Source organism: Neopelma chrysocephalum, unplaced genomic scaffold (assembly GCF_003984885.1).
Source record: "Neopelma chrysocephalum unplaced genomic scaffold, ASM398488v2 Primary Assembly neopelma1_68, whole genome shotgun sequence".
Lineage (NCBI taxonomy): Eukaryota > Metazoa > Chordata > Aves > Passeriformes > Pipridae > Neopelma > Neopelma chrysocephalum.
Window position 1 is genome coordinate 1,787,048 of NW_020897727.1, and position 14,245 is coordinate 1,801,292.

The window sequence follows — 14,245 nt, forward strand, 5'->3', positions numbered from 1 at the left end:
CAGTTAAGTTCTACTTAACTCCAAGGCTGAAACCTGGTAGGTGTCACCTGTTGCAACCTTTTCCAAATTTTTATTCTCTTTTGTGAAATGTTAGATTAAGACAATTCATAAATGCATATTGCTGTGCTAAGCATTTCTATCCATGCAACCATAGTTAATTCTCACTTCATGCGCTACTGCCTTGTATTTTTAGGCTTAGGTTCCTTTTGTACTCAAGAAGCATAATCAAGAAATAAGGGGTTTACTATGGGTTGTAGAGGTATCCACTGAATAGCAGAGGATTTTAAGGACCTTCTGTTTTAGAACACGGGATTATTTGTGATTAGACTGCTCTAACTACATCTTTCCTTGCACATTTGTTCCTCTCCTTCTCTGTAGTTGTAGTCCCTCCCTGCGTTCACCTCCTGCTCTGCCCCTGCAGTCTTACATGTTAACATTCCATTTCTGTCAGCTTTTGTGTCTTGCCTTGAGCTTGTATTCCCTAACCCCCGTACTTCTCTTCACAAGCTTCTCCCTGAAATTTTCTTAACATCTTCTCTACATGTTGCAGATCAGAATGTTTCCTCCTCTACATGGATATGGTGCCAATGAGAGGAATAAATGCACAGTTTCACTTCTTTCTGATCCAGTGCCCAGAATCACAATGCACCTTGCTATCAAAAGTTGATGAATGACAGTATGGTGCTAAAGTCATGCATTTCTATCAGTAAAAATGCAATCTGCTCATATTTTGGCCAAAAACTTCTAAAAAAATCTGCTATGTGAAAACAATAATTTTCAGAAGCTTGTAAACTGGATCAATCCTGTGAAATATTTTCATTGAGAGAGCAAGTTCTCTTGCCAGTTTATAAATTTCTGCATGAAAGCATAAAGATCCTTGGCTAAAATCCCTTTTTTCCTCCCTGAAACAAACTGTTCTGAACAGAAACTATCTATTCTGTTTCTATGAAAAGTTAAGAGCATACTATAGACACAAAATAAATATCACTAGACTCTACTCCAATTTCACTTTCTCCTTTTTAAATTTAAAATTATTTTATTACAACATCTACAAATACTTCAACAATCCAACATTGTAGATTTCTTCAATACATATTTCCTTCTTCTGTAACTACAAATTAAAGATGTTGAGAAACTTACACCACAAAACAGTTTAACAATAAGCCATGTCAAGAGCCAGTATTACTTCTGATCTTCAGCACAAGACTTCTAACATGGTCTAGAGCCACAAAACTCCAAGAGTTAAAGTATCAGCAATATCATCAGGAACCACTATTTGAGGAACATTGCAACTTCTTCCTTATACACAAAGAACCAGTAAGAATGTGCTCCATTCCCTTTCTGTTTGATAGCAGTGAATGCAATGGAAACATTGTCAGTACTTTGAACAGCTTTGAAATGATGAGTTTTTAAAGTCTTCCAAATAATGAACATGAGGAAGTATTAAAGAGAATAGAAAAAAAAAAAAAGAAGGTGGCAAATATGTATTAGGCATGTCAGGAATTGTAAGTATAGCTGGCCTCCAGTGCATGTCTTCAATACATCATTTTAATTCCATTTTCCCCAAAACAGAAAAACAACAAGTAACTAATTATTAGTGTCCAAAGCCACCTCTCAGATATTTTAATTTGCAGCCAAAGCACTTTGCCATATTAATAACAATAAAACTCCTATGTTATCAACATACCTGTATTTCTTTATCACTAAAAACTTAGCAAAAAATACAAAGTAGATATTTTCTTGACAAGATAGCATATCCTCTTGGAATGAGAGCTAAATCACTGGTATAAGGCCAGTTTCTCTTACCCTTCTAGGATATGTTTAATAAATAATACCAGTACACTCATATTAGCTACTGTCTCCTTCTCCAGCTGTTATTTCAAATTAATATCTTCTGGACTGTGCACAGATTTTTTTAAACACTCCTGTACTATTTTTGGAACCAACAGTCATTTCAAGCTCATACAACACCGAAAGAAGAACACTAAACAACACACAAGTGTTTGGGTAGTTATTTGGTAAGACCACACCATTTTGTATTCATACAGCTTGCAGCAGAAACTTTAGACAATGTCACTGAAATCCTAATTATGCACCAAAATTATAATCTGGGATCAGAGAAAACTTCACCAGGGAATCACAGCTCAGTGCATGCAAAGATATCCCAGAAGGATGATCAAATTTGGAGTTTATGTGCCATTTTAATCATGACAGAAGTTAATGATCTTAACAGATGTAACAAGACTCAAAGCTTCCCTTCCTTTTGACCAGCATTTGCCTCACTTGCATGAAACATGAAGACAACTCACAGCGTCTGCCTCAGGAAAATCAGGTTCTAGGTATTTATAACTCAAACAATACAGGACCAGTGTGCAGGCAAATCACTTCCCCTCCTCCCCTGAGTTTAAGAGAGTTTCAAACCATCTTAACAGTGTCAGAGCAACAAGCAAACAAAGATTATCTGTCAGGGTCTTGGGTCCAAAAATGCTCTGTCTTGTAAACAATATTTATGAGACCTACTTGAAGGTAAAAGGCAAAAAGGACATTTCCTCATTGGAGTAGTGCACAGGATCAAATACCACTTGCTGGATTTATTACTATGTAATTTAAGGGTTAATAAACAAAATCCCCCATTGCTCTTTCAGCACATGAAACAACACAGCCATTTCTGCTAACAGGAAACCGTTCTGAACTTAAGGACTATCACCCTGACTCAAACTTCAGTAAACCGAGTTCTTAGAATTTGGGGAATTTGGGCAATTTATTTATTTAAACTGTGCAGTGATTAAAAAAACCCAAACCTACATGTAGTCTACTGATATTGTCCTTTACATCACCAGTGCAGAGCTGCTGCTTTTCATCAGGGCCGTGATATTTAATTTTATGTTTGAGTAGGTGGGAATACGTTGAGAGCTATAAAACCTAAATGCCAATCTACTTTTTTGAACAACAGAATGTTCACAAATTCATAATTCTTCGTATCAAGTGGTAAGAAGTAGAGTTTTTAGTTTAAATATGCATCACCTTAGATGGAAGAAGTAGAATCAGTTAGAAAAAGCTTAAATATGGAAACAAGTTCTATGCAAAAATATGAAAGGGTTTAAATAGATTCCCAAACGTCAATGCACCTTGGTAAATAGACAGGATACGAAAAGTGGTTCTGGTGTCTGCAGAGAAATTGTGAAGTAAATTTTAAAGAATTAACTTAATCAGTAATCAATGCACAAAGCAAATTGATTACTTTATTTGGTAACACTACATATATTATACATGCATTCTTCTAATAATTTCTGTCACATCCTTACAATGTTCTTGGTAATAATATAATTTAGTCATTTATCTTCACCAATGCTTATGGTACAGAAACTTTACTAACCTGTGGATTCAGTCCTAAACCATTTGACTAACATTAATAGGCATTACTTCTTTGACATAACAGCTGAGAACTAAAAACCTTAATCCTCACCTTTAGAAACTACAGCCTGCCTAGGAAGTAAATGCTGGAAATTTTTAACTAGCAAGGATAAATTGGAAAGAAGCACACTATAAATTTTTCCTGTACATGTAGATCTCAGAGGAATCACTAAGTAAAATATAAACAGTTAAGATGAAGCCACCAAACACGTACGAATTGTGTTTGAGTAGCAAGGAAAAAAAAACCTGTTAAAAATCATCCTGCACCCTAAATATAGACATAGTAGCTGAAATTCATCTTGATCCCAGATGAGGGCTACTCAATATCAGTAAAAACTGTGCTGTATTACAATTAAAAGCACACTTTTTTTTAACTGATGGCTACCAGGCAATTTTATCAAGGTCTGTTCAGGAACTGGTGTTCCAGCTCCAGCTCTAGCAGAGCACCAACCCACAGTGTATCATTTTCACTGAGGGACAACTGTAACTCTCAAAATCCTCCTCAATAGCAATACAGGACATGTTACACAGACAAAACCCCTGTAAGCAAAGTCCACGATCATAAAAGAGTTTGCTGTTTAAGTGCTGGACCACAGAGGGGACAATTGTGCTCACGTTGAACAGGCTGTGTTTGCCGCTAGCAGAGATTAAAACTATTTCCCAAATGTTTTCCAAAACAAACAAACAAAATCAATATATTTGCTATAGTTTCAGCTCTTTCAGCTCCTCATTAGCCTGCAAATCGACCAGGAGTCACCCAAAACCTATGTCTGACTTCAGATCTTCTCAAGAAAACACAACTCTGCACCACCTCCTGCACAGGCACTCTGACCCCAAACCGAATCAGCTTTTTAACAGTTCCTGCAAATTAAACGTGTTTGCTACAGAAAACACTGAATGAAAAGAAGTGTATTCATCTGGGATGCACATATCACACTGGAACTCCTCCTAAAATGGGACTCTAGATGCACCCAAATAAATTCTGCCCTACTGTTAAAAATGTGTATTTTGCTTATTCTTTTTTTACTGTAAACATTTAGTGGCTCTAAGGTTTCACTCATGATTTGTAGAAAAATTATTTGATAATTGTTTATAACAGTTGGAAATTGTTTACCTATGTTTTTAAAATCTGAGGAGACTTAAGGTTTTATTACCTGCTTAAATGCAAGAAATGTCGTATATACAATTTGGCTATTTTTTAAAGTTTTTCCTCCTTATTGATTAAAAAAGAAAAAAACTATAAATTTTTTCATCCCATTTTAAACAGATCCCAAAAATCTTTCTTTCCAAGAAAAAAAACAAACCTGTTTTCATTGAACTGAGATTCTCGCATTCCCCTTCCTGCCCAATAAAGCACTCGTCTTTTAAAGGTATTATTTTAGCATGGTAAAATTTTCTCCCAAGATTCAGTCAGAGCTTGTTTTATTTTAATGTAACGAGAAAAACCAAAGGAGCAACTCATATGCTTAAAAACTCATTTTTATTTTGACATAGTAATAAATCTGAGGATGTGTGTTCATTAAGAAATATTTTCTTAAGAACGGAAGTCAGGAAGAAACCTTTATAAGAGTCATTTAGCCTTCTAAAACCCTTATTAGTTACTTAGGTTTGTTCTACTCTGAACAAAACAAATTTTATTAATCACACAATTTTTTTAACCACCTTTGTAAGGACAAATAAAGCTATTCTATGGTAATTATTCTTCTGTAAGATCAGTAGTTACATTTGCACAGAAAGAAGAGCCTGCAAGATTATTTTAAAAAATCAAGGCCTTATTTCAATTACTACTCTGCCAAATCAGTGATATATTCTTTGCTAAACAGTTTTTTTATGTATTTATATCAATAATATAAAACAGTGCTAACTCAACACATGAATCTGGATACAAAAATGAACTCTCTGGATGCCTCAAAGCATTTGATTTGCTGTTGGCCACCTAAATACAAAGCAATTCTATGAAATCTGTAATAAGAGGCTCTGGAAGACTCTCTTCACTGTTCTTTAACGGTACCTGACAGCTAAATCTTCAGATATATATCCTACATAGTTAAAGCAATACCTGGCAGCAGGATTAAGTTAACAGAGAGCTACTGGGGCATTAGCTGATTAAACTGGCAAATAATGGGGAGGCAAACCTTCGCAGCTCAGTGCAAAATTATGAAACAGTGACCATACTTAATTAAATGGGAGTTCCTCAGCATCTTGCAGGTACTTTGCATCAAGCACAAATAACCATGTTTAAAAACATGGTTTGAGAAACATCTCTTTCTCAACTGACACCGTCTGACGAAATCCTGAAAACTGATTTGAAGTGATGTGCACAGTGAAGCATTTCACGAAGACAGAAGTGAATGCAGAATTACAAATTGGAGGTAATATCTTACATCCTATTATTTTTTTAAAAAAACAGTAAGAATATTATTAGAACTATGGAGTATATCATAAGGATGATACTTTGGCAGCCTTTGTGAATTATCCAAGAGAATCAATAAGGAGGACAAATCACAAAGCTCCATGAAACTGCCACCAGCTAAATGACCCTGTAAAGTTTTCTGACAGACCCACAAAATGTTTGCTATAGAATGTGAATAAACTCAGAAGCATGAAAGCAAAATCAATTTTGGAATACACATCCAAAATCCCATCTTAAACAAGATGGAGAAAAAAAGGAAGCAGTACCCAGTGCACTTATGACCAGCATCACGTGTCAACCCAGAACCAAAAAAGAAAGAAATTAACACCATGAAAATTCACACTAAGAATCAAGTTGAGTGTATGAGTATAGTTGTATAACCTTCACACTATAACTACTCAATGTTGTTTACTTCAAACATGTAAGAAAAGTACTGATCTCTAGGAAAAAAAAAGAAAATGCAGAGAAATATGCTGATGAAAAGAACATTCATTTCAGCTCCATACATGAGAATATACATATGTATATGAGACATTTAAATTTGGAGAGATATGCCTGTTAATATTTCTGCTACCACAAAAAGAGCATCGATTTAAAAAAAAAATAAAAAATCAGACTGTAGCTATGATCTTCATTTCCAGTTCCAACAGACATACTTAACATGGGAAATCAAAAACTTTCCTTTAAAAGTATACAGGTGACATAGGTTAGCTGTGGAGTCAGAGGACGTGTCATCTACTGAATCCCTTGGAGCCTTCTAACACCTAATGTCCTCTGAAAGCTCCTTACCCCAAGCTATCCACACAGCTTGACCCAGCTGAGTCTGCAAAGTTTTTGAGAGGGCAGATTAAACTGATATGACCAAAGACTACAGAGTGCTTAGAATATAATTTTTCCAATATGTGCTTTACTTTTGATACATGTGATATCTGTAATATTCTCTCTTTCTCGGAAGTTCATTAGGCTTCCAGTTTCTCCCCATGCACGCTGTATTGAAGCTACATGCCAAAGTATTGAAGCTACATGCCAAAACTGATAAAGACAGGATTTATAATATAGAGAAACTTAATTTGGAGTCAGAACTGATTACAACACTAGATGAAAGATACTTGGGTCTATGGTTCAAAGTCAGTACAGAATATTTTAGATTATGAATTTAAAGTAATTCCTTTCAAAAGGACAGTCCTACAGTGATTTTATCTAAAGAGAAAACAGAGCATTCTTGTTCCTGAATGAGAGAGTCCACACATGGACTTAATCAGGAAAAATTCTGTGTAGGCAGTGGAGGCGAACATTTTATTATCAGTAAGCACTTTTCATTTTAATCAAGGATTTAGATCTGAAGAGAAGACAGACATTTTAATCTACTTACCCAATTTTTGTTTTCTCTTTAATTTTGGACGAGGAACCAGTTTTCGGCTTTTTGCTCTCCTTGTCCTTTGGTTTGGATTTAACTTTTCTGCCCTTCTTTTCGTCTTTTGCTTCAGCTGAAACACTGGGGAAATTTTCAGGGCTCATTACTCGTGGAATGTTTCTCTCTCCTCTTTCTTTTGCTTTTGCAATTGCTTCAGATATTATACGATTTGCCTTCTCTTGTTTACTTTCCAAGTCTGTTTTTTTCTTCTGCTTCTTTTCAGACATTGTCCTCACCTGGGTATTCTGCATCTTAGTATATGATCCTGAACCATCAGTCTTCTTGGAGGAAGGAGGCTGTAGCAAGAGAGAAAAAGTAAATAAAATCCCCTTATTTTAAACATATAAAGAAAAAGTGCAAGCATTTTTTTATACAGATATGCATTTTTAAAAAATGTAGCTGTCAGGGACGCATGCAGACACAAAAAAGGAGGAATTCAGTTTATACCACAGAATGGCGTGGGTTTCAGAGTAACTACATCAATTGTGGGTTTTCAACAACCAATCTACGCACTGAAAGTCAGTAAAAAATGTCTTTCTGAAATTCTCTCAGCCTTCTCTCCACATCTGTAGTTAAAACCTTAACCTTTCCAGCATTCCCATACATTTGACACACACATCCAACATCTCCAGCAGAACATGGAAAAGCAAACAGCTCCCGAAGGTAACAGCATCAGTGTTTCGCCTTTAGTAGGATACCAGGACCACAGTTACCTTAAAGCAAACGAATGATCTACAGGACTGACTCGGTGATAAACACAACCGACGCTTGAACAACACCAAGATTAAAAAACAGACAAAAGATAAAACCAAAACTAAAATTACGCAGCTCTGTATCCGTAAAATGATCAGCCAGCAGCGTTTCTTTTATTTAGATCAACATACGCTCAGCGCCTTGGTTAAAAAACGTAACTTGTTTTTATCTTTCGGGTTTTTAATGCCCGTTTCATGGACGCAGAATTGTTTACTGGGCTGATGAGCCTCTCCTGCAGCCAGCCAGGAGACATGTTTTTGCTTTCCTCCCCTCCCCCTTTGAGGAATGGAAAGAATTTCCTATTCAAACACAAAAACCCAGCAGATAACAGTTATGTTACGTTCTCACCCGTAAATGCGCCTCTGCCTACAGCAGGAAGAAAAGCCACCAGGAATTTCCACACACATTTTCTGGGCAAACCCCGCGCACTTCCCGGGATACATGTTCTATAGGTGCCTCATGGGCGGCGGGGGCGGGAGGCAGGGATGGGGCCGCTCCCGATGCCACCTTAAAGCCCCGGGGCTGGAACAAACAGCCGGACCCAGCACGGGAACAGCTCAAGATGGCGATGCGGCTCCCGCAGCAGCAGCCAGTAATAAGGAAGGTTATTCAATCCCATTAGCCTTTTAGCCCAAAGAACCCCTCCTCCTCCCACTCATTCAGGCTCTCACTTACCCTTCCTCTTGGCCTCTTCACTGAAGACATTTTTGGCGTCAGACAAAGACTTGCCCTCCGCTTTTGCAGCACCCCGGGCAGTGCTCAGGAGGAAAGCATGGGGAGAAGATTGCTAAATGGCCTATTTAGCGAGCGGCAGCCGGGCCGTGCACGGCGCTCCCCGAGCACAGAGCGGCTCCCGGAGCATCCCCGCGCCCTGCCCGGCGCGCTCCCGCCGCCCCCGGGCCGGGCCCGGCCCCGCCGTGCGCGGACAGAGGATCCCAACAAAGCGCGGAAAGAAACGCACAAAGCATCAAACGGCATCAGCGCCAATATTAGCGCTGGTTAGACCCGCTCCCCGCGGAACTAGGCCAGCAGATGGTGCTACCCGTCATTATTCCATTAGGCTCCGGTTTAACCCCCGCGGGGATCGGCTTTAACCCTTCCCGCTCCCCGCCCGCAGCGCCGCCCACAGCGGCCGCTCGCTCCTTGGAAAACCGTGGGAACCAGGCGCTGTTCCGTCCTGGACCTCGCTGCGCTGCGACCCTGCGGCTCCAGCCCCGGGGATGGCACGGGGGCACAGCGGCTCGATCCGACCCTGTGGCCTCAAACAGATTTCGCTCTCCAATATACTTTTTTTTTTAAATTATTTTTCTTGCATTTAATTCATTACTATAAGCTGGCAGCAGTGACTACATAAGCATTTGCTGACAGGCTCCCCTGCTTCCTACAGAAAATGGAAGAAGTCCTTGGGTTTCTGCCTCTCCCCTGCCCGGACCTGCGGGACCCTGCGGTGAGGACCTCGCTTACTTGGGACTCGGCTCTGTGGTAAGCGCCTCTTCATTCCAAGGTTGGTTTAAAGCGCTATTTTAAAAGATCAGACACGTTTTTATATACGTATTGTCAACATATCAAATAAAAACAGAAAAAAGATATGATTGGGTTTTTTGAAAGGTTATTAAAAAGACCAAGAAGCTTGTGACAGCATAGCTCTATCCTAGCAATACCCTTGATTCTCAGAAGCCTGTTCAAGAAGAATGAAGAAAAATGAGGATTTTATTTCTGTTTTGCTGAATATATACTGATACCTTTATTTTGCAATATGGATGTTTTTCCATAGAAAGTTTAAAATATTGCAAGGATTTTGAGATTGTTAATATTAGGCCTTACAATAAAACAAAATTTCACTTCTATTTCAGATTAATTTCAAAATTAAGTTCATTGTCCAGTGAAAACACTAATGCTACCAATAGATTAAATGGTCTCTTTCCTTAACAATACCATGTAAATTCAAGGATATTTTTGTAAATACGCAGCTTAATCACAAGGACAATTATTACATATTAATTTTACTTTTGAGCACTCTGGGCAAGATGTTTCTACATTATGCTTACAGTATCTATAAAAAATACAGGGATTTAGCTTTTAGGGTTATTATTTCGTATCTTAGTAAAAATGCTAAATAATGTACTATTTTGCATTTTGAGATCAGCTAAACAAAAAACCCTATTCCTAATGTACCCTGGTATAATTTCAGCTCTAAGCCAAATGCTACTAAAGTCAGTACTGTTACATTGGTATGTTCTTGAACATTCCTGAGCCAGAAACAAACAAACAAAAATGCTTAATAATTAAGTAGGCAAAACAGAAATGGTGGCTTTTTCATTAATTCTTTTACAATCATCTTCCTAGCTATTTTATTCCTTTAAAACAAAGTTTCTTTGCTACATTTACTGAGAGGTCAAAGCTGCCTTCCAATTTATTCCTCAACAACATTTATTACATTCTTACTGTAGAATTGTGAGAATGCTGGACAAGGCTCCTCTGTTATAATTCTTCAGGCTGACCCTCTGCTGCTTGCTCTGTACTGTCCCTTCCGAGTTCTGTCTCCTGCACTGCACAAACATTGAGCTATTGCTTAGAAATCCGAGGCCGTGTTTTTTTAATTTTGCTATGACATTTCTAACCATATGGAAATGACATTCATGAACAAGCAGGAATGCACCAGCCAGCCATTCTAAGCTAAATAAACCTGTAACGAAACCTTCATCAAGAAGGTCATAATTGTCACAAAAAACAAAACTGGAAAGCAACACAAGTGCTTTGAGATTAGAACATCAAACACACTTGGACTACAGAGGACAGGATCAGTGTGTACTTAGCAACCAAAGCAACAAAAGCCACCTAATTCAGCAGAGGTCTTTTATTCTGATAATAATTTCATGATTCCAAAATATGCATGGCTATAACATGATTGAACGCTTATAAATCATCATGCACACTGAAAACCATTTCAAAAGCTACACAGCATCTGTAACAAAAAGGGACAAGCCTTTTGCCAAGCTGAAAATACCCCTTCCCCCTTAGTGAGCAGGAGTGCAGATCAAACATCCTAAAGGAACATATCCTTTTACCAGCAGCTTACAAACCTATTCCATCTAGAATAAGAAAGATTCTTAACTGACAAACACATAGGAGAAGATGGAAAGGAAAACCCTGAGGCAGCTACATATTTAAAAACTGAAGATTTTATTTGGAAAAATATGTTTTTACTTCTCATGGTTGCAAAGATTATCATCCAAATATAACTGAACGTAAACCAATGCAATGTTGTCTTGTGTCTGCACAGAGAGAGCTCCAGGGTATCTGCTGCTGCTAATGGCTTTGCCAAGCAGCAGCCGAGTGCAGTGAACAAGCCTCCTGTCAGTTCCCTGCTGCTCCACGAAATCCTGTGGGCAGCAGGGAAATTGTCAGGAATCACGTCAAATTCACACTATTGCTGCTGCCTGCAAAAGCCATTAACAGCAGCAGGTATGGGCTGTGGTGCTGTTCACACCACTGAGCCAGCCCTAAAAATACTGAGGGTAGAACAGATCAGACAACAGCTGTAGACTTCCACACACATGCCCTGATTCACAGCCAGGGGAGCATCTTCTCAGCAGTACTCAAATAAATTTGACATTCCGTTTTTCAGGAGTAGAAGGTATCCTACACATACCCGAATGATTTCTTAATTAAGCTAATGTAAAAGCAATCAAGTTACCAGGCAATATCGAGAGACTGAACTATGACAGCAGTCTTCCTAATAGCCAGCACTACTCTGCTGAGTAGGCTTTCCATGGAAAGGCATTTCTCCAACATTTTGTTGTGGTTGCAGAGGATATGCATTTGAAGACCTTCACTGGCATAAGTCCTTCCCCCAGCAAGGACAAACCACTGTCCTGAACACTTGCAGACAATGGGGTTTTCCCCTCAAAGGCCTAAACCCATTTTAATTTGCTCCACAACAACTAATATTTCTTCACATCCTTTGTTATCACTACAAAGGAAGTCCCAAAAGAGGTCTGAAAAGAGGTCTAACACTGAAAAGAGGTCTAACTCCTAGAAAACCTTCCCAAATCCTGCCTTATCTGTTCCAATACTAAAACATGGCTTCCATTGTAAGAACACCTTTCTTACAGTAGGTAAGGCCATTCATGACAGAATAGTATTACTTTCAATTCTATGCATGCACAGAATCTTTAAGACCGAGTATCTCTCCTTAGTTGCATCCATATATATATATATATATCTCCATTGATATATTTTAAGGACTGATAATGCTTTCCTCTGAATTTTAATGAGTCACACATTTGTGATTTAATTATATAAAGCACTTTTTAAAAAATAATGTTTTTCACTTGTGGATCTACTGACCCAAACATTTAGCTACCACTAAGAACTAAATTATGAACTTAACTAGTCTAAGAATAGAAAGCTAAGGTTTGAATTTGCAATGGCTTGAATTATCCTTTTACTCCTACTGATAGTAGTACCCACCTGCAGGAAGATGCTCAGACTAAATACCATATGCCTGGAGAGCATAACAAGTTCTTGCAGGTCTACCAAGTCCTTAGGAAAATCAAGATGACCTTGACATCAACTTCACTAAAAGCAGCTAAAATTAGCCACCTGGAAACCTGATCTTCATGCATTACCACATCATCTTTGTTCATGTTTATTACTAAACAAGGCATCCTTTTGTGCACATCAAGTCACCAAAATAGTATCAATATCACAACCATAATACAAATAAATAAATTGCATAACTAATGATTAATCAATAGTTTCAGTTTTTTCCCCAAGTTAGCTTATTTTGTCACATCATAATCACATGAAAATTTGAAAACTGCAGTTGCTTTTAAGCTGCTACGGTGAAAAATCTTAAAGGAATATCCATTCCTCAATTGAATTATAAAATTGTATTTATGAATGCAACTTTAAAAAAAAGCATGAACTCAAGTCAGTGATTTCAGAATTCCATTCTAGTACTCTGAACATTTTTTCTCTAGAATAGTCTGCATAAATAACTCTTCCAGTGGATTTGTATTTCAAAGGTATATCTATTAAAAAAAAAAAAAAAGAACCCACACCCTTGACAGAGTCCGTGTGTAGAAGATTGCTTACAGCATGAATGGGTGTCACCCCACATGTGGGCAGAAAGGAGTCTCCTTTGCTGCATGGCAATCCCAGCAAAAGATGTAGTTTTCCTTAGACAATAGACTGGAATGAGATATTGATGGTTAATCAAGCTACTTCTGCACAACTGATGGGAAGATCTCCTAAATATGCAACAGGATTTCTTTTCTCCAGAGAGAACTCCCTCCAGAGTTCCTTCTGAATTGCTTTTTATTTTCTTGTTCAACAGTTGCCCCACACCATCTGCAGGGATTGCTTTATGAAGCCAAGAGCACTGGCAAATGGAGATCCATGGGGTTCTATCATTTTTCCACTCTCTTTGGTACTTGTATGGAACTATTAAGGGAGCCAATGAAGCATTCCAAATTGTGGTTCCTTCAATATGCTGATAATACTCTTCCTTCTTTTTCTTGCTTATTATCATCGCTCATGCACATGTCAGTGTTTAAGGGATACAGAATTTCAAGACAAGCATATGTGAAACCTAACCCAAATTAAAATAGATGTTACAGACAGATTAAAAAAAAAAAAAGGAACAAGATACATGGGGAGAATCTATCTGTCCCTCTTCTGTACTTGTTATCGGTAATGTTGGTAAATGAACGGCTAACAACCACAGCAACATGGCCAGGCAAAATTTTTATCTGTATAACTGTCGCTTCAGAATGTAAATTTATGATTTGGGATGTGAATGTTATTTGTGCCTCACAAGGCATTTACCACCATGCTTATAACCAAATTTTAAATGAAATGAAAACATTAATGGAAAGGTCAGCAACCTTAAACTAGTCATATTTCTAAGATGAAACATGCACCTGTTTGTATGTCACACTCTACACAGAGTGTTGTTTCACATCTCAGTGCCACAGAACCCAGTAATAATATCACTAATCATGTTTTCCCACTAATATGGCGAAGATACCATAGTTATTAGTAGCAGCTTCTTAACCAGTGACTTCCCCTATCATTCACGGGGAGAAAATCAAGCCACTGTTCAATGTAAGCAGCTGCTACCCTGGGCATACTGTAGAGGCAGCACTGGGTGTTACAGAATGAGTCTGCAGCACACATATTGCTTCCATTTGGAAGACTTGGTTTGAAGGCAGTATTTTGGGGCTCAGTGCCAAATATAATTAGAA

The 14,245-nt window shown here is 38.1% G+C and overlaps 1 protein-coding gene across 6 annotated transcripts in view; it reads right to left on the reverse strand.

The window, feature by feature from the left end:
• Window positions 1-14,245, reverse strand: part of CHD9 (chromodomain helicase DNA binding protein 9) — an 85,441-nt gene that overhangs the window by 44,003 nt on the left and 27,193 nt on the right. For 4 of the 6 annotated variants that reach the window (XM_027685216.1, XM_027685215.1, XM_027685213.1 and 1 more), the window contains one exon: window positions 7,200-7,537. In XM_027685216.1, the coding sequence (XP_027541017.1) occupies window positions 7,200-7,537 (338 nt within the window). Of the gene's footprint in view, window positions 1-7,199; window positions 7,538-8,342; window positions 8,496-8,669; window positions 9,319-14,245 lie in introns of those variants that run through there. The other 2 variants (XM_027685217.1, XM_027685218.1) reach the window with 2 other exon arrangements.